Genomic DNA, 25,002 nt, shown 5'->3' with positions numbered 1-25,002 from the left:
ACTGAGCTACAATGAAGATAAGCAATAGCTCTTATCTTCAAGAATTTGCCTTCTAATGAGGGAAACAGATCTTTCCCCAAATCAATGTATAATAAGCCATTTGTGCGTCAAAGTGCCAATTAATTTTGACCAAGAGAAGTAACGAAGCTTTGTTGAGTGGGTAACATTTGGGTATAACCTTGACTAGTAGGTAGGATATCAACAGACAGAGAAGGGGAAAGTGGAAACAGTAGGTACAGATCAGAATTAGCTCTAGAATCCAAAGCAGTTATTGAAAATAGTTGACCAGAGAAATAAGGAGAGTGACTGTAACTGGAAGTTACAAGCCCTAAGAATTGTGAGAGAGAAGAAAGGGTAACTTTCCAGATATTCTTAAATTAGTACTTTGCAAAGGGGTTCTATTTTGTCATTGAAGCCTTGCACATTATTAAAACGTCCATCCATCATCAATTAAATAAATATTAATCGCACATCAGCTATATGCCAGGCACTGTGTTGGATGCTAGGAACATAAAAAATGTATAATGTGACCCCTCAGGAAGAACATGATACGATGGAAGCAAGCACAACAAAATTAACCACAAATAATCTGGATTTGAAAAATGTGTTTTGGTTTTTTTTTTAAATTCAGAAACTCTAATAGAAAATAAATTGTTCCTTCCAGCTGCCCCAACAATTTGGAATATAAGTTTGTTATTAATATGTTAGTAAAGCAGAAGAAAAAGTGTCATGGTGCTTTATCACCAATGATCTCAAGGGAACACAAAATTTTCTACCCACCAAACTTTTAACTTCTTAAGGCAGTGGAGTGTGAAAGAAATATAATCTTTGTAGTCTCTAGTGGCTGTGAGTATCAGTTCACAAACTTGACTACTGGCTCCTAAAATAAACATATAATTTGAACATCAACCCATTCCTTTTCAGATGTTCGGTAAACATTACTGATAACCTACTCTGTGCCAAATACTGTGACAGGTGATGAGAAAACAAAGTAGGGTGACATGTCGTTTACCTGTAAGTGCCTGGAAACTTGAAGACAAAAGAAAACAGGCAGGTAGCAGGCATATAAGAGAGCTGAAGAAGGTACACAAATCTTTAACCAGTAGGAAGTCAAGCAGATTTGATGTGACCCAAGTCCAAGAGAGCCTTCTAGGCTGTATAACTCAAGCAGCGCTAGTGAGCCTGTGGCAACAAGGGCAAGGCTATTATTTCTCTACCTTGATTTTTGGCCCTTACTACAAAAGGACCCAAAGTGAGTAACTGTTCCCTGAGATGCTGTTGGCTCTCATGTACTGAAGAAGTCAAAACTTGGGTCTTTGATGAGGAGAAGGGCACCCCATCATCCATCTTAGTATGAGGCATGCAGCGTGTTTTGAGGTCTTGGGTCTCAGGGACCTTTGGAAGTCATTTCCAGGCCTTTTAAAAAAGAAACAATCCTGTGGTTTTAGATGATGGTAAGTGATCTCCACAAAAGCTTTTATGCCTTTTTATTGCTTGCCCTTTATGATATGTGAGATGAGATAAAATGAAGAAGGTGGCTTTCCAGCCGACTCATTGCTGCTTTGCTTCCCACTGTGGATTATTGTGCTTTTCTAGACAAATACTGAGTATTGCTTTTCTCCTAATTATTTCCTCAGAATGATAGTATCACTTTTCTGACATTGAGTAATGATCCCTGCTATTATTAAGAATGTGTGTGTGTTTTGAAAATTGTATGATAGTTATCTGATTGTAATATTTGCTTTGCTTCACAAAAGTCAGTGAAGAAGTGAAGATAGCAAGACATTTACACGTCAACCAGTCCTTCCCTATTTCTGGGAGTAACTTCTAACACATGCTGTTACACATTCTTTTTTATAAAACTGCTCACGGCATAATAATAAAACCCTGAACAAGACATAGGAGGCCACAGTCTGGGCAGCATGATTTTGATGGACTTTGTCTACCAAGAATCTTTCCCTAGCTGAGCAGCCAAACAGAGTTGGCACTTGTGCTGGTTTGAATGTATTATGTCCCCAAGAAAAAGCCATATTCTTTGATGCAATCTTGTGGGGAGACATATTAGTGGGGATTAAGTTGGAACATTTGGATTAGGTTGTTTGCATGGAAATGTGCCCCACCCAACTGTGGGTGATAACTCTGATTGGATAATTTCCATGGAGGTGTTACCCTGCCCATTCAGGATGGGTCTAAATTAAATCACTGGAGCCATATAAATGAGCTGACAAACAGAAGGAACTCAGTGCAGCTGAGAGTGACATTTTGAAGGGGAGCTACAGCCAAGAGGGACAGTTTGAAGAATGCACAGGAGCTGAGAGAGTAGCTGCAGCTGAAAGACAGTTTGAAGACGGCTGTTGAAAGCAGACTTTTGCTCCAGAGAAGCCAAGAGAGGAAAAACACCCCAAGGGCAACTAAGAGTGACATTTTGGGGGCACTGCAGCCTAGAGAGGAACATCCTGGGAGAAAGCCATTTTGAAACCAGAACTTGGAGCAAACGGCAGCCACGTGTCTTCCCAGCTAACAGAGGTTTTCCGGACACCATTGGCCATCCTCCAGTGAAGGCACCCGATTGTTGATGCATTACCTTGGACACTTTATGGCCTTAAGACTGTAACTGTGTAACCAAATAAACCCCCTTTTATAAAAGCCAATCCGTTTCTGGTGTTTTGCATTCTGGCAGCATTAGCAAACTAGAACAGCAGTGTTTCACAACTCCTGGGACACGGTACACATCAAAGTCCGTGAGAATGATGCTCCCTGACATTATGCCGTGAACAATCCAAATAGCCAAATACAAGTGTGTAATGCTAAAGTAAGAATATTTCAAAGATTTGGTTATCAGCAGGTGATCACACACTTCATCTTAGCATCACACACTTCAGGAATCTGCTTGCTGTCCCTGAAGACTCAAGGTTATCTATTAAAATTCCATGTAAATTTTGCTTCTGCTCTAACATGTCTGCTGTTTTAAAGGTACAAATCATAGAGGAAAATTTGCTTACCATAGAAGAAAATCAATGCTTTATGAAAACTCACCACGTTTAAAATCCTATACTTTCTTGTACCCATTGGCACAAAGAAAGGATCATTAAACACAAAGGATGACTTCTCCGGTGAGGAGTCAATGAAACTCCAAGAAATTGAACTTGATATAGTTTGATTTGTGGGTTTATGCTCTCTAGGGTTTGCATATGGCTATATTAATGAACCAGCCTGTAGCCTTGGAATAAATGGACAGCCTGTAAAGCCCAAGTGAGACAATTTGTGTGGCAAGAAAAAATTCATGTGGAAGAACACAAAAGTAACATCTAATATTTGTTTGGTACATTATACTTTAAAAATCTCTTTCACACTGGGCTGTAGCTTCTTCATGGCAAAGACTATCTTTGATTCTTTGTGTTCCCATTGCCAAAGTTGAAAGTAGATCTTCAATAAATAAGTTAATTAACATGTACTGTCTTTGGCATACCCAACAATCTGTCCCATTTTGGTGATAGAACTGAACTCAGCTCGGTGTTGACTTGCCCTAGAGAGCACTGTTAATCTACGGCAGAGTTAGGAGAGGGGACTTGAATGCCTACCTATTGGTGCATCAGTAGTGCATTACCCACAATACCAGATACTATCCACATGCCCACTCATAGAGTTCCCTTTCAATACGGACAAAATTTCAGGGAAGAGGAAAACCAGTCCACACATCTTGCTTTGCTTTTTCTGATTCAAACACCTGATGAGGAGTAAAAGCAATTTCCTAAATCCTGTAAATCTTTTTGTCAACTCAGATCTCGCCAGATTTCAGGATAGAATGAGCAAATTATAGAGGACAGTAATAGGATATTTCCAGGGGGGCATTTCTTACTTAATTTATTCTGCGTCTTGGAATTCCATGTGGAAATAAATCACTCCGGAAGAGAAACTAGAATGAGCAAGACTGACTTGTAGTAGGAGCTCTGTCCTGGCAGTTATCTTTAATGATTTGGTACTACTGTTATCTTTTCAGGTTTTAGTTATTTGCATTGTACCAAGTATTGCAGAAAGACAATAGAAATGAGAATAAATATATTTTTCTCTTCTTTCTGGGATTGCCATCTTACTGTATCATTAAGGAATACTTTGACAGGAAAGTAAGAATTTGCACCAACTTCCCAATAGAATTTTCTAAGGTCCCTTCAATTGCTGTCTGAATCTATCTGGTCTTCAGGGCTGCTGAAGTCTCCTTTTCTGAAACTTCTATGGGAGCTCCACCTTCCACATCTGACTTCCTATAGCACAGCATATTTGTTTGTTGGATTTTAACTTTATTGAGATATAATTCACATACCATAAAATTTATCCTCATGAAGCATACAATTCAATTGTTTGTAGTATTTTCACAGAGTTGGGCAAGTATCATCACAGTCTAAGTTTGAAATATTTTTATCACATCCAAAAGAAACCCTGTATCTGTATCCATGAACATTTCCTCCCAATCCCCAGGCCTAGGCAACCACAAATCTATTTTCTCTCTCTATGGATTTGCTTAATCTGGATTTTATACAAATGGAGTCATACAATATGGATTTTTTGTCAGATAGCATGATGTTTCAAAGGCTCATCCATGTTGTAGCATATAGCAGCACTTCATTCCTTTTTATTTCTGTATGGTATCTATTCTATGGATATACCACATTTTGTGTATTCATTCATCATCTGGTGGACATTTGGGTTCTTTTTACTTTTGGAGTATCATGAATAATGTTGCTATAATCAGTCATATTCCAGTATTTTTTTAATGTACTAGGAGTATAATTGATAGGTCATATGGTAACTCTTACGTTTAAGCTTTTGAGGAACCACCAAACTGTTTTCCAAAGTGGCATCCTTTTACAATCCCATCAGAATGAGTGAGGGTTTCAGTATCTCCACATTTTCACAAACACTTACTATTGTCTGCCTTATTTCTGCCTTTTAAAATTTTGCCACCCTAGAGGGTATGAGTGGTGTTTCATTGGGATTTTGACTTGCCTTTCCCCAATGAATAATAATGTTATGCAGCTTTTCCTGAGTTCAATCGCCATTTGTACATTAATTTATTTTCATATGTCAAACTAACTTAGATTTCTGAGTTAAATCTCACTTGATCGTGGTGTCTAATCTTCTTATATCTTGCCAGATTTAGTTTTCTACTATTTGGTTGGGGATTTTTGCGTTGATACTCATAAAATATATTGGTCTGGAGTTATCTTTTCTTGTGCTGTCTTTGTCTGGTTTTGGAATCAGGGTAGCTCTAGCCTCATAGAATGAGTTGAGAAGTCTTCATACATCTTTTTTTTTTTTTTTTTTTTTTGAAGAGTTTCTGAATAATTGGTATTAATTCTTCTTTAAATGTTTTGTTGAATTCAGTGGTGAAGGCATCTTGACCTGGACTTTTTTGTGTGTGGAAAGTTTTAAAATTACTAATTCAATCTCCTTAATTTTTATAGTTCTATTCAGATTTTCTATTTCTTCTTGAGTCAGTTTCAGTAGATTGTATATTTATAGGAATTTGTCCACTTTATCTAAGTTATCTAATTTGTTGACAAAGTTTTTTTATAGTATTTTCTTATAATCCTTTTTATTTCTGTAAGGATATTAGGGATGTTCCCTTCTTTTATACCTGATTTTAGTAATTTGAGTATTCTCTCTCTTTTTCTTGGTGATTCTATCTCAAAATTTGTCACTATTGATCTTTACAAAGAACGAACTTTTGGTTTATTTATTTTCTGTATATTTTTTCTATTCTCTATTTCATTAATTTCAACTCTAACCTTTATTATTTCTTTCCTTCTGCTTACTTTGGATTTAGTTTGTTCTTCCTTTTCTAGTTTCTGAAGGTGAAAGTTTAAGTTATTGATTTGATATCTTTTTTTTTTTTTCTTTTTTAATATAGACATTTAAGCAAAGCATTCTTAACTTCTGACCCTGATGGAGCTTGTTTGTTTCAGGACATACATTAAACACTAATTTTTAATTAATAATGGTGATTAATGCTATGAAAGAGACTCTTGGAATTCCATGATAGTGTATAACAAAGGGCTCTAACTTGATTTAAGGAGTCATGGAAAGCTTCTAATAGAATATTATATTTAAGCTTTGTTCTGAAAGCTAGATAGTAGGTAGTCAGATTAAGGAGATAGGGATGGTAGGGGTGTTTTGTGTACAAGTGAATTACAGGCAGAGAGAACAGTAGGATGTAATTGAGTTTGGCTGGTTGTTCAGGGAACAGTTAGGAAGCCAGGGCAGCTAGAGCTACCCAATTGCCCACAAATTAAAATATAAACTCCTTATGTTGGAATATATGGCTCTTTCTGATGTGGAACTTGCTCACCCTCTCAAGTGTCATTCATCTCTTGTCACTACTTCTCTCACTCCGTGTCATCCACTCTGAACTAATGATAATGAGTCTTTTCCAATGTCTCTTCGAGACACTGTTATGCAAATTACACAATCTAAATTAGCCATTATATTCAGTTTCCCAGAAATAAGGCCCTTCTCTCTTCATAACTATTTCTTCATGAAGCTTCCCCTCCCTAGAATGACCTATGTCCTTTTTCATCCTCACTCCCTCCCTGTCTCTGTCTGGTACATCCAACACACATCCACTCATTGTAAATGACCCATTTCAAGTGTCACCTTCACAATGAAGACTTTTTATGTCACTAAATAAAATATCAGTGAAGAACATCTAACAAAACAGAGTAATTTTGTTAATGTGGTTTTTGTTCTTGGACTATAAATCCTTTGATTGTGGGAACCATATTTGATTCACTTCTTTATCCCCAATCTGGCAGAATGCCTATCATATAGTAGACATTCAATAAATATTTGTTAAATTAATGGATAAATCTGACTATCTAAAATGAGTTTTCCTACAGCATTTTGGATAGCTGAGATATAACTGTACTTCTTCATGCTTCTTACAACACCTGGTACAACAATGAAAAATGTTCACTGAAGTTAATTTAACTGAGTGACAAATTTATATTATAATGCCAGTAACACATTTTGAATCCTTCCATAAAAAGGCACCATAAAAGCCTCAAAGTAGCTATACAGCATAGAAATGATAAAAATCTGTTTGGATGACACCTCTTTTTGAAAATACAAAAACATTCTGTTGTATTTTGATACGTAATTACTCTTGAAGATTTTCGGTGTAACAGAGCTGTGTTTGGGGATTCTGGTAATCATAATAGGAAACACTGCTTGATACTAGAGGAGGGGAAATGCATTTTAGAAACTTTTCAATGACAAGCTTGCTTTCTGTATCTGGAAGCAATTTCCCAGTGCTGTTTATTACTGGTGCCTTACAATATGGGAAAATCAATAACACTATGAGGTCCCCAAAAAGAGGAGAAGAATTAGTGTTTGTATTCTTTCTGTGTCAACAAGACAAAGGGGAACAGGTGGAGTAATAAAAGCATTGGTGTTAACATAGGCAACATGCTAAAGCCATCTAAGCAAGGTCTCTATTTTTTAGAGTGACATTCAAGGTCTTTGTCTCCTGGCACCTGTCTCTTTCTCTGCCCTCACATCCTTCCCTTCTCCCTCACCAGACTGTATTTCCCTGTCTTTTGATGCTTTTTTGGCTCCTTCATCCCTGCTTTGGATTCTCCTCGTTCTCTGTCTCAGCTGTCAAATTCCTACTCTACCCTTTTAGATCCTGAGCAAATGTCCCTTACCTTCCCAAAATTTGGTTGTTTTCCTGTTTAGATATCCTTTCTCCCCCTTTAGGAACCCCAATAGATTTCCTGGTAGTACACTCATTTCTCTTTGCCTTGCATTATTCTTAAAAATATTCATGGCAATCATCTGCCCTCCCCTGCAGCCTGAGGGGCTCAAAGACCTCATACTTTCTTTGCTTTGCTTTTGTAATTTCTGTGTTCCCCACAGGGTATAGAGCTATCATTCATGCACCAGTTTTTATACTTTCTCAGTGCCAGGTCCTTGCTAACTGCCAAGGAATATACAGATCAATTAGATAAGGTTTCAAGACTCTAAGAGTTCATAGTCTAGTGGGGTAGGTGGATAAGCAAACTATAGGTGTCCATAAGTTGAACTGAATTGATTACTGCTGGGTAAGTGTGGACACTTTTCCCTCAGCATCAACTCATCTCAGTATTCCTACATACAGATTAGCTAAAGCAGTAACAGGCTTGTAGGCTTGCAGTGGATTATAAAGCTCTGTAGAGGAGGTGGTGTGTGTGGTGTGATCAAGGACGTCAGCTGACTCAAAAATATATCTGTGGCTTAGATGCCATAATGCCTGATATGCCACTATTGGTAAGTTCACTTATTTGGGGTCAGAATTACCCTCTCCCCAAATACATCAGAAGAAATAACTAAACCATGTACTGATATCTCTTTCAAATCACTTCCCATTCTTTCATTGCCTCTCTATCTTCTCCTTCATTAAGACTACGCTAAATTGCCCTCCCAGCAAGACTCCCACCAGTGGTTTCTTCTCTGAGTCCCCATAGCTTCCTATGCTTGTCACAGCATAGATATTGCATCCTCTATTGTTTATCTGTTTGTCTGATGTTCCGGTTTGCTAATGCTGCTATTATGCAAAATACCAGAAATGGATTGGCTTTTATAAAGGGGATTTATTAAGTTACAAATTTACAGTTTTAAGGCCATAAAAGTGTCCAAACTAAGGCATCAACAGATGATGCCTTCACTGAAGGATGGTTGATGGCGTCTGGAAAACCTCTGTTAGCTGGGAAGGCATGTGGCTGGCATCTGTTGATCCTAGGTTGTGTTCCAGCTCTCTCTCAGCTCCTGTGAGTTCTTGGTTCTTTCTCCCAGGACATTTCTCTCTAATCACCTGGGGGGTCCTGTCTTAACATATCCCAGGGCAAACTCTGGGCTTCATCTCGTAGCTAAATGTCCTTCTACATCTCCAAGTGTCAGTGTCAGCTCTTAGCTTCTCTCCAAAATGTCCCTCTCAGATGCTCTGAGCTCCTTCTGTTTGTGAGCTCTTTTGTAGGACTCCAGTGATTAAATCAAGACCCACCCTGGATGGGTGGGATCCATATCTCCATGGAAATAATTCAATCAAATATTTTGCCCACAGTTGGTTGAGTCACATCTCCATGGAAACACTCAACCAAAGGTAACAACCTAATAAACACTAACACGTCTGCCCCCACAAGATTGCATTAAAGAATATGGTATTTTGGAGGACATAATATATCCAAACTGGCATATCTGATTTCCTCACTAAACTGAACTCTAAAAGAAAAAAAAGTGTATTTTCCTTTCCTGTAACATCTAGCACAGTGCCAAACACATAGTGGGCTTCTCTGAAAGGGTTCATAATCTGACCAGGTAGTTCTGGTGTGGACAAATCTGACAGTTGCTTTTCTGATTTCATATAATGAGCCCTGTGCACATCAAGGTGGTACACTTGATGGAAGGGACTTGAAAGGCAGAGAGTGGAGAAGAGGAAGGAAATGAACCTTGGGGAAACCACTTTTGTACCTGTGGCCATCCTTGATTCTGATGTCTGTTATTTTCTACTTTTTAATTTCTATGGTAGCTTGGAGCTATGTACCCCAGGAAATCATGTTCTTAATCCATTTCTGTAGCTGTGAACTCATTGTAAATAGGACCTTTTGATGAGGTTGCTTCAGTTAAGGTATGGCCCAGCCAAATCAAAATGGGTCTTAATCCTATTAATGGCATCCTTATAGAGAAGGCCACAGAGAGAGAAAGGGAAGCCATGGGGAGCAGCCCGATGGTGTAAGTCAACAAAACCCAGAAGAGGAAGAAGTCACCATGATACACATTGCCACATGACAGAAAAGCCAAGAACAAAAGGTCACAAGCAGCCATCCCCAGAATGCCATGCTCTTTGGGGAGAAAGCATCACCTGGCCAACACCTCAATTTTGGACTTCTCCTAGCCTCAAAACTATACGCCAATAAATTCCTGTTGTTTAAGCCAACCCATTGCATGGTATTATTTTAGCAGCCAGGAAACTAAACAGTTTCAGTGATGGATGAAGTATCTTGTGAATTAAACATATTCTTTCTTTTATTCTATAATACACAATCTGAAGCACTGTCAACTGTCAGGAGTTTTTCTGGAAGCATTGTGTCAAGTTTCAAGGTGGCTGCACATGCTCCACTTACAAAAGCAAAACAAAAAATGCTTTCAAAACATTTTTTATTTCTGTGTGAAATACGCTTTCTGTGAGTACAACCTCTTCTCATGCCTACCTCTCCCATCCACCACCCCTTCCCCTTTGCTCAAAGAATAATCTAGTAAAGGCAGGGAAGAAGTGCTTTCCCAAGTCCCTTGTGGTTGAAAGGAAGAGATCCACACAAGTTTCCTCAAGTAGTAGGGCTGGGTAGTTTTAACAATGCACATGGATTGGAGCCAAAATCAGGACTGGAAACCAAGATCTCTCTGAGTCTGCTATTGTTTCAGCCTCTCTCTCATGGGCTGAATGACTCCTTTCCTTCTCATAAGGTCTCTTTTATCTGCAAAGCAGCTCCATTTTCCTCTTGCTCCTTCTGGTTTAAATCTCTTATCTTTCCTCGAATCTTCTTCTTACCCATAATTTCTCCTCCTGTAACTTTACAGAACCATCTTGACTGTCCCAGACTTCCATACCAACTTTTCAGTTTCAAAATATATGCCTCCAAACAGATAGATACTTCTGGTTCATAGAGATTTTAAATTTTCCACAATGCATTTTAATTTTTATCAAGATTAATCCACAGATTGGTTAATTTGCCCTCATATAATCAAGAGACCAAGAGATGATTATATATTATGGTTGTCTATCTGTCAGTTATCAACACTAGATTACAAAATTCTTGGCAGTAGAGTTGTGTCTTCTTCATGGTGACATCCTCAGAACCTAGCAAATTACTGACATCATGGAGGCACTCAATACATTTAATAAATGGCTAAATGAGGTGCCTAACTGACCCCCCTACTTCTTACTTATCATCTTCTAATCCACCTTCAAATGAGCAAACTTTCCAAAACACAAATCAAACAATGATATTCCCTTCTTAAAATCATAAGTGACATTTATTATCCATATTAACATAAGGAGAGCTGTTGCCTATATCTCTGACTTTAATCCCTGCACTTGTCCAATTTCTAGTACTTTATGCAGTACTGCAATATATTACACTCTTCCATGCCCTGTTTTTGCACATGGCAGAATCAGTAGAAATGGAAAGTATGGGCAAAGTGAAGATAAATTTAAGGGATGCGTTGATAAGATTTAGTGTCTCAACGATGTTATTTTAACTAAGGCATAAATCTCACAAACCCTAGAAGGATTGATGGAATTTGATGGCTAAATTATGTTATTTTAACTAAGGTGTATATCTCACAAGACTAACATTGCCGTCTACATAGTAAGCATTTGATATATTCTTGTTGATTGGATTAAAAGTGGCATTTGTGTTTTTATCTAGCTTCAGATCCGGTAGGAATGAGAAGTGAAAGGAGCCTGAAAGGGTGAGTTCATTGGCTTGTTATCAGTGTCATCCTTTCCCAACTCAATGGCTACTATTGTGACTAACAAAGCAACTCTTATGAGTTGAACACAAACAAGAAATGGTCAGGAGAATGTTTATGATGTCATAAGTATTTATAAAGGGACATGATACAATGCTTTGTGAGACATGGATTATGAAAGGTTAGACTGTGAATGTTCATTTAGGTCAAATAATTCTAAGCATATTCATATTCATTTTATTTAAACTTCAATTTCTCAATCTCCATTGACCATTGTCTTCATTCCACAGTATCTCCCATCCTTCAAATTCCTTCTCTAGACTCCATGTTTCCCACCAAAAACAAACCCATTGTGTCTTCTCTCTTTTCAGCAATGCCCTAAAACCGTTTCTACTTTCTCACCTCCCATTCTTTCCTCATTCAACTCAGATCTGGTTTTTATCCCTACAAAACTACTGACAATGCTTTTGTCAAGGTTCTTAGGGACTTCCAGCTTGTCTATTCACTCCCTCCTTCTTGCAACATTCTTCTTCACCTCGCTTCAGACAGTGTCCTCTACCAGTTTTCTAACTACTGAACTGGCTCCTCCTCCTCCAGACTTCTAAGTGTCCCAGTGCTCAGTTATCATCCGTCTCTCATCTTGTCTCCATCTATACTCACTCTCAAGGTGATCTCAGCCAGAGCTTGGTTTTCAATTTTATCACCAGCTGATGACTTCCACATTTATAGCTTCAACCTAGTTCTCTCCCTTAATCTCCAAACTTGTATATCCACAGCCTTCTTAACTCTCTCTAGATAGGCATCTGTGCCGGTTTGAATGTATTGTGTCCCCCAAATGCCATTATCTTTGTGGTCTTGTGGGACAGACCTTTTGGTGCTGGTTCGATTTGCTTGGAATGTGCCCCACCCAGCTGTGGGTGGTGACTTCGGTGGGATACTCCTATGGAGGTGTGACCCCACCCATTCAGGGTGGGCCTTGATCAGTGGAGCCATATAAAACATGCTGACTCAAAGAGACTGAACGGAATGCAGCTGTGAGTGACGTTTTGAAGAGGAGCAAGCTTGCTAGAGAGGAATGTCCTGGGAGAAGCCATTTTGAAACCAGAACTTTGGAGCAGATGCCAGCCATGTGCCTTCCCAGCTAACAGAGGATTTCCGGACACCATTTGCCATCCTCCAGTGAAGGTACCCGATTACTGATATGTTACCTTGGACACTTTATGGCCTTAAGACTGTAACTGTATAGCCAAATAAACCCCCTTTTTATAAAAGCCAATCCATCTCTGGTGTTTTGCATTCCGCAGCATTAGCAAACTAAGACAGCATCTGAAGCTTACATTCCTAAAACAGAACTCTGGAAAACTCTGCTTTAAGGCCAGTGTTCTCTCTCTCAGGAAGTGGTGCTAAGTTCATATGTGTACTCTAGCCCCAGATCATTCTTAAACGTCATTCTTAAAGCCTCCCTTTCCTCAGGCTGAGCATTTCATCATTCAGTGAGTCCTTTTGGCTCTACCTTCCAAACGTACCTGTAATCTGACTACTTGTTACTGCCTCTACTTCTGTTTACTTTGGCAAAAACAACATTATCCTTAGCCTAGGTTTCTGGATTATTTTCCCAACTGGTCTCTGTGCTTCCTTTCCTCCCCCTTTTGCAGTCATTTCTCCACAGAGCAGCTAGTGGTCCTTTAAATGTAAAACCATCCCAGTGGGATTTCGATCACATTCTGATTAAAACCCACTCTTTTTCAGAGCCTGTAAGGCCCTCATGATCTAATGCTTGCCTCTCTGTTCAAGCTTATTTCTATCTTAGGGCATATGCACCTGCTAATCCTTCTGTCTGGGATGCTTTCCTCTCAGATCTTCCCATGTTTTACTCCCTCACTTCCTTCAGATCTGACTCAAAGGTCACCCCTCCCCCACCACCCTATAACTTTTTGTTTTTATTTTTCCTTGTTCACTTATCTGTCAATATTTTCTTACTTGTTTATGGTCCCTCATTTTCTCACTAGGCTATAAGTCTAAAAGGCAGGGGTTCATCTACCTTGTTCTTTCCTATGTTCCTTGCATTGGGAAGAGTGCTGTGGGAGCTCCAAAAATATTTGTTGAATGAGGAAATGAGACTTGAATATAATTCTTTTGACTAGAAGTTGTGTGCTCTTTCCATGACACAAGGGCCATGTAGAAAGTGCTCATCTTTCCCTTTTTTTAATATCTCCAGAGGATTCTGAGGAAACATTTTGATGAACTTGATTTTGGATTCTTCTAGATAAATGTAGATTTATCATATTAGAGCAATTATGTAGTTGTGATTTGTGTTAGTGGGATATGGGCCTTTGTTAGGGTCATCGGCACTGACTCCATTGGCTCGGTGTTTGTTTCACACTAAATGCTCTGCCGTGTAGAGTTAGGCATAGTGCCCAGGGTGGTAGGGGAAACCACCCTAGTAGGAATTCATGAATTTTAAAATTTTGACCAAGTGAAACTAAAAGAGTAGAAGATGAAACACAAGCTTTTAAGGCTACTTCAGACAATCTCAGTGTAAAGCTCCACAGACAGTAGAGTCTTAAACACAAGCTTGAGTCAGCTTGAAGAGTCCTGCCTGGTGTCTCTGGCTCTGGCACAATGAGGCAGTGTCCTGTTTTCCTCCTAGAGAGATTACCTTAAAAAATGCTCACAGTCCTTCTTTTTTGTCCTTGAATTCATTGCTCTCCACACTTGCTTGAGAGACTTTTAAAATTACTGCAAAAAGATTTATAATGGGATAGGGCAGCTGCCATTCTATGTGCACAACATTTTAAGTCTACTGTCTCATTTAATCTTTAAATGAGGTGGGCATTTGCAATGGACATTTGTAGTTTGATCTGCACAGAACCAGCCTCTTTCTGGTAGGAAATGACCCTCCCTCATCCAAATACTGGTTCTAATTGTTTTGTTTTGCATATAGCTCCCCACCTGCCTACGAGAAATGTTGAACTGTGACCAAGATGAGCCCATTAGAGGCTTGTCACACAGGATTTTTATACTAGGCACTAAAGGGGAAAAAGTGTTCTTCTCTGTGATCACAGGCTGTCAAGAGTGGCCTGTGACCCCTTCCTGGAGAAGCCAGGCTGATACAATTCACTTGCTACACAGAGAAGAATGGAGATAGACCAAGACAGAGAGACCCAAAGGTATTTGAGTCCATCTATTCAGTCTTCCTTGACGTTGGCACTACCTCTCCCCTTTTAATCCTTTTCGTGGCTTACCTGTATGAATCAAAGTTTCCTCTTTTTTTGCTTATGTTCATTTTAATTGGAAATTTGGCACTTGCAACTTCAGAAGTTCTAATCTGTACAGTATATTATCTCCATTTTATGGATATGAAGCCCAAGGCATGGAGTAATTAAGTTACTTATTACCTACTAAATGGCAAAATGAGATTTGAATTCAGGTCTTTGGGCTTCTAATCCCCCCTCCTCTGTACATTACATGCTGTTGGACTTCCTTTCTACCTTTCTAAGTGAGCTAGTGCTCAGCAAGCAGTTAAACAAGTGACACAATCTACTTAGGTTTTGTGGGGTTTTTGTTTTGTTTTGTTTTTGATGAAGAGGAGCATTTAATATAATTACAGATGAAGAGGAGCATTTAATATAATTACAGAAAAAAAAAAAATTCTAGCTACCCTACTGGCCTCACACAAGTCCCTTTCTCTTTCCCTACTTAAGTTTCCTTATTTGTAAAATGACCAAGTTGGACTCAATGACCTCTGAGACATTTTTTTTTTTCATGGAAAGTTTTCTAAAGACAAATTTATTCTCAGTGCCTCTGAGTATCTGATTATACTGGCTGTACCTCTAGGAGTTGTTTAAATATAAAAACAAAGAGCCATCAAGAGGAGGCGTCTCCATCAGATTTCATGTTCGTGAGCCAAACTGACATCCAGACTTCTTGCAATAACTCTCGAGTAGCAATGTTAGAACATCAAGATGTTATTATTTCCAGATCAAAGTCCTATCCTAAAGGACATAGGAGAACACGGCAAGAAAAGAATGCAAAAAATTTCCAGAAACAACCAATTCTGGAAGGTGAAAAGGCAGTGCTCTTTTTTTTTTTTTCTTGAAAATTATCACATACCCTCACAAATCTTGGAAACACATTATTTTGTGATGGTTTTAAGGACCTCTCTTTGGCATTCAGATTGGTGACTTACAACCACTACAAACATCTAGCACCTTATTGAAGACCACCTTGACAGGTAAAATAGGTACAGTGAAGCTAGTTTCAGCATCTAACACATAAGCAGACACAGGTATGTGAGCCCAAACAGAAACACACATGCACATAAACACACACTCACACACACACACACATGCACACACAAAGTGGCCTTTTTGTTTTCTTAGGAATGCATTCTTAGATTGGGTGCTGGGAAATTGTCTGCTGTGGAAGCCTTTGGATACCTGCCCGTGTCTAAAGTATCAGGATAACCTTACCCTGAATGCTATTCTGGTTTAATACTTCATTCTTTGAATAACTGTATTATAAGAGAAGCAGTTGTTTTAGAATCTGTTTTCCACAGAAGCTCCAATTACTTTTTAATCATATTTGTATGGAATTATATTTTTTGCCAACTTTTTAATGCAAATTATCTATTTGAGCTATCTACCAAACTTAGGAGGTAGAGAGTATTATTATTTATATTTTACCTATTTGTCTTTCATCATCACAGCAGCTATTATCTGCCTTTTTTCCTGAAAGTTTAGATGCTTCTACAACACTAGGTAATAGATCGCTAGAAATTCTGATTTAAAGATTGTCTATGTTAACATTTTTCTTTTTGTTTTTAATTTTCACTAATTAGATTAGGGAAGTTTTTGAATAAATTTTTTATTGTGAAATTTAACATATTTACAGAACAGTGATAACTTTCAAAGTACAATTTAACAAGTAGTTAGAGAGCAAATTTCAAAGAATGTTATGGATTACAGTTCCACAATTTTAGTTATTCCCTTATTGTGAAATATAAGATATATACAGAAAGGTGATAACTTTCAAAGTACAATTTGAACAATAGCTATAGAGCAAATTTCAAAGAATGTAATGGGTTACAGTTCCATCATTTCAATTATTTCCTTCTAGCTCTTCTAACTCCCTAGTATTTTATATATATATATACACACACACACATACATACAGTATTTGTAATCCTTTGTTAAGTTAAATCCTATCTTGTCTGTTGCTACCCTTTCCTCAATCTTCAGGGATGTCTAGGCACTGAGCACTCTAATTTGTTCATATTGAAAGGGGGTGTCAACAGTATGGGAAAGGGGGCTGCATCTGGTTGATGTTCTTAAAGAGGCTGTTGCCTCTGGGTTTCAGAACTTGTCTGACATAGGAACACTCTGGTGGATTTAAGTTTCTGAAAAATAAACTTAGTGAGTGAAACTTTTATAGCGTCTCAGATAGGGACCTAGGTATTTCAGGTCTACTGTTGGCTAGGGCTTGGCATAATGTGGCCATTTGGGATATCTGGCTGGAGCTTGCATAAGAGTAACCTCCAGGATAGCCTCTCGACTCTATTTGAAATCTCTTAGCCACTGTAACCTTATTTTGTTACCTTTCATTTCCCCCTTTTGGTCAAGAAGTCATTTTCAATCCCTTGATGCCATGACCAGGCTCATTCCTGCATTTAAAGATGAAGAAACGGAGGCTCAGTGAAATAAATGACTTATCCTGGGGCACACAGCTAGTGCATAGTAGAATTGATATTCTACTTAGGCTTTTGGTAATACAAAGAGCAGGGGCTTTAGAGCCAAACATATAGGAGGCTGAAATCCCAGATTTACTCACTAGCTTTGTGACCTCAAGCATTGAATTAATTCTCTTGGGTGCTTGGTTCTCTTGTTTGTAAAATGGGGTTAATCATATAAAATTTTAAGTTTGTTGTGAGAATTAAAAGAGAAACCATAGGAAGCAATTCGCATACAGTATGTACTCACAAATGGCTCTTGTTTTCCTTCTGACCCCAGTCGTCTAAGTGCTGTTGACTGCTAAAAATAAAACAATGTCCTGTTTGAAGTTGATATGTGAGGATCTATGGATGCTCCTAATGTGCAGTGAAACTTTTATAGCACAAAGTGGTCGATGCTGAGGTGCCTTGAGGCTCTAGGGATTTACTATCTCCTCTCTTTATCCCTAATTGAAACTAATCCATAGGGACAAGCTCGGTGCTTTCACAAGGTTCTTTTGTGGTAAGTTAGTGGATTTATAAGCTCTCCATCATTCTGGTAACCTTTTAATCACATACTCACATAGGATCTAACAGTGTGTAACTTTTCATGGGTAACAACACCAGTCCTGATTCCTTATACACTGATGTTTGTTGAGACAGAATCTGAACCTCAGTTTCCTTTTCTGTAAAGTGGAGATAAAGATACTTTTCCCAGAAGATTGTGATGAGGAGTAAATACAACGATACATGTGAAAACACTTTGAAACTCCACAGCACTATGTAAAAGCAATTATTTGTATTATTATTAATCTCATTATTACTGCTCTTATTTCTAGGTCATACAATGTATATTCTTATTTTTTATATCAAAAAAATGTTCATGTAAGGAACTTGCATGAAAATAACTCTCCAAATTCTTCAACCCATAATATTTTACTCAGACACAGAACATTTATTGTAATAGACTTAAACCAATTAGGACATGTTTTAGCATGTAAAATTGTTTCTTAGGGAAATAGTTTTTAAAATATCATTTAAAACTAGTGAGGTTAAAAGTTAGTGAAATTAAATAAGTGCTGCTTTTATTTAAGTACTTAAAGGCTGTCTAGCTGCCCATCACACTTGAGACTTTCTGTATCAGTCAGTGGAAGAGCTTCACCCAGCGCCCGTGCATGAGTTATTTACTAAAGGAAACTACCTGCTCTGGCGAGGTTGTTTTGGTGGCTGTCGTGCGTTAGTTGCTGATGGACTGCCTTTGTGTCTTTGTGTTCTCAGATAACATTTATTCCCTGTTGCTTTCCCTCACAGTGAGCTTTAAGCACAAATCTTGAGCTCTGATAGTCTGTCAGTATGTAGGTCCCTGCCTCGTTTTTCTTCCATTTATTTCCTGATACTGCACAGCCTTCTCGGCTAGAGGCCAGGATTCACTCTGTTAGCAAGACATGCTTTAGTAGAAAGCCAAAAGAGAGGCATTTGCAGGCATAATCCTAGAGTAATGTATTTCATATGTTGGCCTTTTTACCCTATCCTGAGAATTTCCTCTCCCAGTAGTTCAGCTCTTATGAAAAGGCCAGCAAGCTCTCTCATAAGCAGTAGGGTATATCACACAAGAAATATAGATTCAGGGGGCCTAGGTTGGAGCTCTGACTCTAGAATCTTCTACCTGAGTGACTTTGAGCAAGCTGTCTCAGACTTAGTTCTTTTACTTACATTTGAATTCCTAAACTGCCACTTATTAACCGTGACCTTGGGTAAGTCATATAATCCTTCTTAGGCTCAGTGTCTACTATAAAATGAGAATAAAGATTGTTCTTACTTCAGAGGGTGGTTGCGAAGATTAAGTAGGACAAAGTTTGTAAAAGATTACCATGGTTGCTGGCATATATGATAGCTATTATTATTGTTATTTTTATTGTTACATCAATATTCATATTATAACATTTGATAAAAGAGGCAAATCTCAGTTCATTATTTTTTCTAAGACTATTATCTGAAGGTCAGTGGGCTTCTCTCAGGAAATTCAGAGAAGACATTTTCCCCCCTTTAGTTCTGTTATTTGAGCCAAAACAATTTCTTTGGCAAAGAATCTAAACTTTCAGATAGCATAATCTTTTATACAGATAATCTTAAGAAATGCACACGCACACATACACACAAAAAACTAAAAAAATGAATAAACAACTTCAGCAAGTTTGCAGAATACAAGATCAATATACTAAAATTAATTGTAATTCTATTCATTAGCACTGAACAATCCCAAAAAAATGAAATTAAGAATACAATTCCATTTACAATAACATCAAAAAGAATTAAATACTTGGGAATAAACTTAATGAAAAAAGTGTAAGACTTGTATACTGAAAACTACAGAACATTGTCAAAAAAATTAAGGAAGACCTAAATAGAAAAAGAGAAGAACAAAGATGGAGGAATCACATTTCTAGATTTCAAAACTGATTACAAGGACATTGTAGTACTGGCATAGAGAAGACATATGGATCAATGGAATAGAATTAAGAGGCCGGAAAAAAAACAACAACATACATTTATGATTTTTGGCCAGAGTGACAAGACAATTCAATGGATTGAAAGAATAGCCTTTCCAACAAATAGTTTTAAGACTACCAGGTATCCACATGCAAAAGAAAGAATTTGGATTCCTAATTCATACCACATTCAAAAATGAACTCAAAATGAATCATAGACCTAAGAGCTAAAATTATAAAACTCTTAAAAGAAAAGTAAACATAGTTATAAATGCTCATGACCTGTGTTAGTCAATGATTTCTCAGATATGACACCAAAAGCACAAGTGAAAAAAAGAAAAAAATAGATGAACTAGACTTCATTAAAATTAAAATTTTTGTGCTTCCAAGGATAGCATCAAAAAAGTGGAAAGAAAACCCACAGAGTAGGAGAAAATGTTTGTAAATTATATATGTGATTAAGTGCTTATTTTTCAGAATATATAAGAACTCTTACAACTCAACAATAAAAAGACAGATAACCCAATTCAAAAATGGGCAAAAGGTTTGAATAGACAGTTCTCCAAAGAAGGTATACAAGAAGCAGGTAAATGCATAAAAAAGATTCTCAACATCATTTGTTAGGGAAATGTAAATAAAAACCACAATGAGATACTTCTTTACATCCACTAATATGGCTATGATAAAAAAAGACAGACAAGAAGTTGAAACCCTCATACATTGCTGGTGGGAATATAAAATGGTGCAGCCACTTTGGAAAACAGTTTGGCACTTCTTCAAAATATTAAACATACAGTTACCATTATGACTCAGCAATTTCATTCCTTTGTATATATCCAGGGAAAATGAAAACATATATCTGCACAAAAACTTGTACATGAATGTTCATAGCAGCCTTGTTTATACATAATAGCCAAAAAGTGGAAATAACCCAAATGTCAATCAACAATAAATGGAGAAATAAACTGTGGTATATCCATACAATGAAATATTACTCAGCAGTTAAAAAGGAATGAAGTACTGATATATGCTACAACATAAATAGACCTTGAAAACATTATGCTAAGTTAAAACAGCCAAATATTATGATTTTATTTATGTGAAATTTCCAGAATAAGCAAATTTATAGAGACAGAAAGATCAGTGGTTGCCAGGGATTGGGAGAAGGATAAATGGAGATGGGATTTCTTTTTGGGTGGATGAAAATGTTCTAAAATTAGATAGTGCTGATGTTTGCACAAACCTGTGAATATGCTAAAAAACACTGAATTGGACAATTTGTAAGGGTGAATTTTATGATATATGAATTACATACCAATAAAGCTGTTACTAAAATCAAGGAACTTAGGCTTTTTTACAATTCTATGAAATTGAAATAGAAAATAAGGTGATTTTTTTTCTGTTCTCAAAAGCAGTTTCTCTCTGTAGTTGTGGCAATGAGTTAGCCGTAAGTCATCTTTAAAATTACCCTTATCAAGGCTTCCCAGATAGCCTTTGCTAATTTTGTATTTCTTTTATCATCTAAAAACATACCCTTTAGTGATATTCTCAAAAGCCATCATGCTGCCTGATAGGATTAAATGAACCACATTCACCAATGCCTCTCTCTTCTCTGTTCAGTGTTTCTCAATAATTATACTGTTCCCCAAATCACTAGAGAAAATAAAGACTTTTCCTGTAGGAAAGCAACCAGGAATATCCTGACACAAAATACTATTTTCATGAAAATCACTTCTATTTAATTATGAACTAGGCCAATTTTCTTCTTTCTTGTAAGTTATAAAGCCTATGGACTGGCACTTGTTTTTATTGATTTATTAATTAAATCTTTTTTCAATAAATACTTATTGAGAACCTCCTTTAGGCTAGACTCTAAAGTAGGCACTGACAATAAAGCAGTTGAAAAAAATATGAAAATATTGTTTCTCTTGGAGTTACATTCTAGCGGTAGGATAGAGATGAAACACATATTAAATAAATTATATGGTATGTTAGAAGGTGATAAATTCTGTGAAAAATTAATAAAGAAAGGTAAAGAGGGTGCTAGAGTAGGGATGGTCAGAATAGACCGTAATAAGAAAGTGACATTTGAGCAATGACCTGAGGAAATGTGGGAATGGGCCATGGAGTGAGCTAGGAAGAGTATTTCAGGCAGAGAGACTAGCTGGTGAAAATTTCCAGAGACAGTAGCATGCCTGGCATGTTCCAAGAGCAGCAAAGGGCCAGTGCAGCTTAAGCAGAGTATGGAGGGCCCTGTGGAGCAATGGGGTTAGTAAGGTAATGGGGACCACATATGGGGCTTTATAGGCCATCGAGAGGACTTTGGCTCTCTACATGAAATGGAGACCAATTGGCAGGTGTTCAGCTAATGAATGATGTACCTGTCAAAAGTTCTGATCTCCTATGAACTTGTATTCATTTTGTATGCTTGCTGGTACCACTGCATAAAATGAGCCCTGTCCTAAGGTCAGCTTCCCTGAGACATTGTGAGGGTTGGGAAGTTTAGATGGGGGGGCAAATCTGAAATTAAAAAAAAAAAAAGAAAAACAAAAAAACAGACATCACTTCCAGGAGCACAGATTCAGAAGGAATATAAATGAAGCTAAAACAGTCTAAAACAAGAGACAAAGGAAAGAGCTTGAATAGTGGGCCATTCAGACATACCATCTCCTTTGATTGCAAACCAGTGTTTGTCAGTGTGACCCATAAACAATGATTATGTTCTACCCAGAGAGCCCAAATGCTGGGACCCTTGTCCACTTGGTTGAATGTCTTTGGGGTATAATTGGCCACTCTGGGAGATGTCTTGAGTTTTTCAGGGATCCGAGGACTTGGAACCTATTGCTGCTTTGCTGTGCCAACAGTGATCCCTGTAGCCTTCAAGGGCTATTGTGCCGGGTTAGAAGCTAGTCTTCTTGAACTAAAGGTGGAAGTTTAAATACACACCAGCATGCTTGGAGCAGTCAGGGGAGTTGGTTCCAAACCTGGGCAAAGTTGAATTCGTTATTCCAGTCGCACTGTTATTTCTTTGTGTAACATAGACATTTTCTTTGCTCTGTAATCTCCTGCAATGAAAAGGACTTATAATCTCTCCAGGGTTTTCTCCTTTGTTGTGGTCTAACATATGTCATTCAGGAAATCTGACCCTGTGTGTTAGGTGTTCTTTCATCCTGCACTGAATGGGCTAAACAATGCAGAAACGAGTCAGACAGGAGGTTTGATAGCTCCAAATGCAATGCAAACGGTAGAAGGAGAGAGTTTTATTTGATTAATCTGATCAGTGTGAACTTCAGCTAAAAGAAAACCTGAAAACATGCTGACATATCACCAGCCAAGGAGGTGAAAATGCAAAATGAGAGAGAAAACAGAGTACTGTTTAAAGAGAGATTTTTCTACAATTTCGGAAGCAAATTCTTTCCTTTTCTGAGGTAAATTGGAAGAAAGGCTACACACACCGTGGGAAGCTATCATTCAGATTTGGCTGCAAATTGATTTCTCATTTGATATCTAAAGGAAACTACTGATGAGGTTCCAGTTGAATGCTTACATGTTGATTGCTAATTCATTTGTATTCCTATCGAAAACGGTATCTACTCTGCAATGGGAAGTGACATGCCATCAGAAAGGAAAGTAAAAGGACAAAGAGCTAAATAATAACTATGTGGCAGCCAGAACACAGGGAGAAATGTGGAATTAATGAAAATGAACTAAGTTCCCGCGTGGTGGGATATTGATAGTGTACCAGCTCTTCAGGATGTTGCATGTTAGTGATTTGCCTCCTCCTCGGCGACATTCGTGGATATGGTAGGTGTTGGTAACGCTATGAACAACAAACTTAATCTGACAGTTCAGGGACACAGCCGGGAGATGATTTCATCTCTGAAATTAAAAATAAGCAAAAAGTCTAGGGAATATTGTATGCTTTTTATAGCTGCATGATTTTTAGGAAAAATATTTTGAGTACATTCAAATATTAAAAGTCCTTTACATTATCTTTTTTAAATTGTAGGAGTGGATGATAAATTGAGTGGAGTTTTTCTGTAAGAATAAAAATTATCTGTTTCTTCAAGCCTGGGTAAAATTTATGCATGATATTCATTTTTCTCTGCTTGAAGTTTAAAATAAGACTGTTTTTAAAAAAGCTTTCTTCTGTTAGGCTATAGCAACTACAACAAGAACAACAAAAACCAGAACACAAATATATCTACATATATAAGGTAATGAGTATTTACTACAAATTATAAAGATTTTTAACCACTCCCAAATTTAAATTTATGTGGCTAATTGAATAGTTGATAAGTACGCTTTTATCTTGTTTTCTAAAGTGATGGGAGAGATTTAAAATACTTTGCATTATCTAAAATACTTCTATTGTCTATCTATGAACTGTGTCTTTATTTTGAGGGTTAATACAGTAAAAAAATTAGAATTATGGGTAGATGGGTGACAAAGAATGTCACAAACTAGTACCAACAATAATCTGTGTGAGTTTACACTGGCTTATCCTTATGTAATTGCATAATCCCAGATTTACATATACATCAAAACAGAGTAATTTGAGTGTACATTTTAAACATGAGCACTGCTTATTTGTGGATTATTTAACTTATAAATTTCTCTGAATGCAAAGGCTTCTAGAAGGCAGAGGCCATGGCTGGCTTAATTTTTTCCATAGTGCCAAGCACAGGGCTTCAGACAATTCACTGAATAAATACTTTTTACTGGTGCTGATGAATACATCAGAAAAGCAAAGTACTGTTACTCCTAATTTGAGCACAAGTCCTCATAAGCCAGGCCACATTTTTCCCTGATTTCATTTTTTGAAAGAAAAAGGAACTTAGAATTTTTACCATTCCAATCGAAAGTGGAATTCAAAATAGAATTTCGAGTTATTTGGGTAAAAAGAAAACAATGTTTTCCCCCATTTTAATGTTAATTAAATTGAAGGCAACATCATGGAGTACATTAGTGTTCTATGAAGAAGAAAAAAAGGAGAGGGTTTCTTAAAACTGAAAAAAAAAACTTGATTATACAATTAAGCAGATTTCTTGATGGTTTTTGGAGCCATGATGTACAAGTAATGTCATTGTGAATTTCTAAAAAGGGGGTATATTAAAATATATTAAAATGGGGTGGGGGGTGTTAAACTTATCTGCCCAAAAAACCCTTCTTGGGGTGAAATACCTATTAATATCACACTGACATCTGGAACACAGTTTGGGTGATACAGTGTTGTTTCAATGAAACTGCCTTGAGCACCAGCCCAATACCATTGAGAAGCCCATCTTCATCGTTTACCATCTG

General features: G+C 37.4%; 1 protein-coding gene across 3 annotated transcripts in view; it reads left to right on the top strand.

The window, feature by feature from the left end:
* Nucleotides 1–25,002, top strand: part of PDE4B (phosphodiesterase 4B) — a 528,481-nt gene that overhangs the window by 297,353 nt on the left and 206,126 nt on the right. Inside the window, exon 1 of one of the 3 annotated variants that reach the window (XM_037826992.1) lies at nucleotides 23,438–23,502. The exons of the other annotated variants lie outside the window; for them this stretch is intronic. Within the exon in view, the coding sequence (XP_037682920.1) occupies nucleotides 23,453–23,502 (50 nt within the window). The 5' untranslated portion in view covers nucleotides 23,438–23,452. Of the gene's footprint in view, nucleotides 1–23,437; nucleotides 23,503–25,002 lie in introns of those variants that run through there. 3 annotated transcript variants of the gene reach the window in all.

Source organism: Choloepus didactylus, chromosome 2, assembly GCF_015220235.1.
Source record: "Choloepus didactylus isolate mChoDid1 chromosome 2, mChoDid1.pri, whole genome shotgun sequence".
NCBI classification, from domain to species: domain Eukaryota; kingdom Metazoa; phylum Chordata; class Mammalia; order Pilosa; family Megalonychidae; genus Choloepus; species Choloepus didactylus.
Note: the sequence above shows the minus strand (reverse complement) of the source record. Positions and strands in the feature narration are given on the sequence as shown.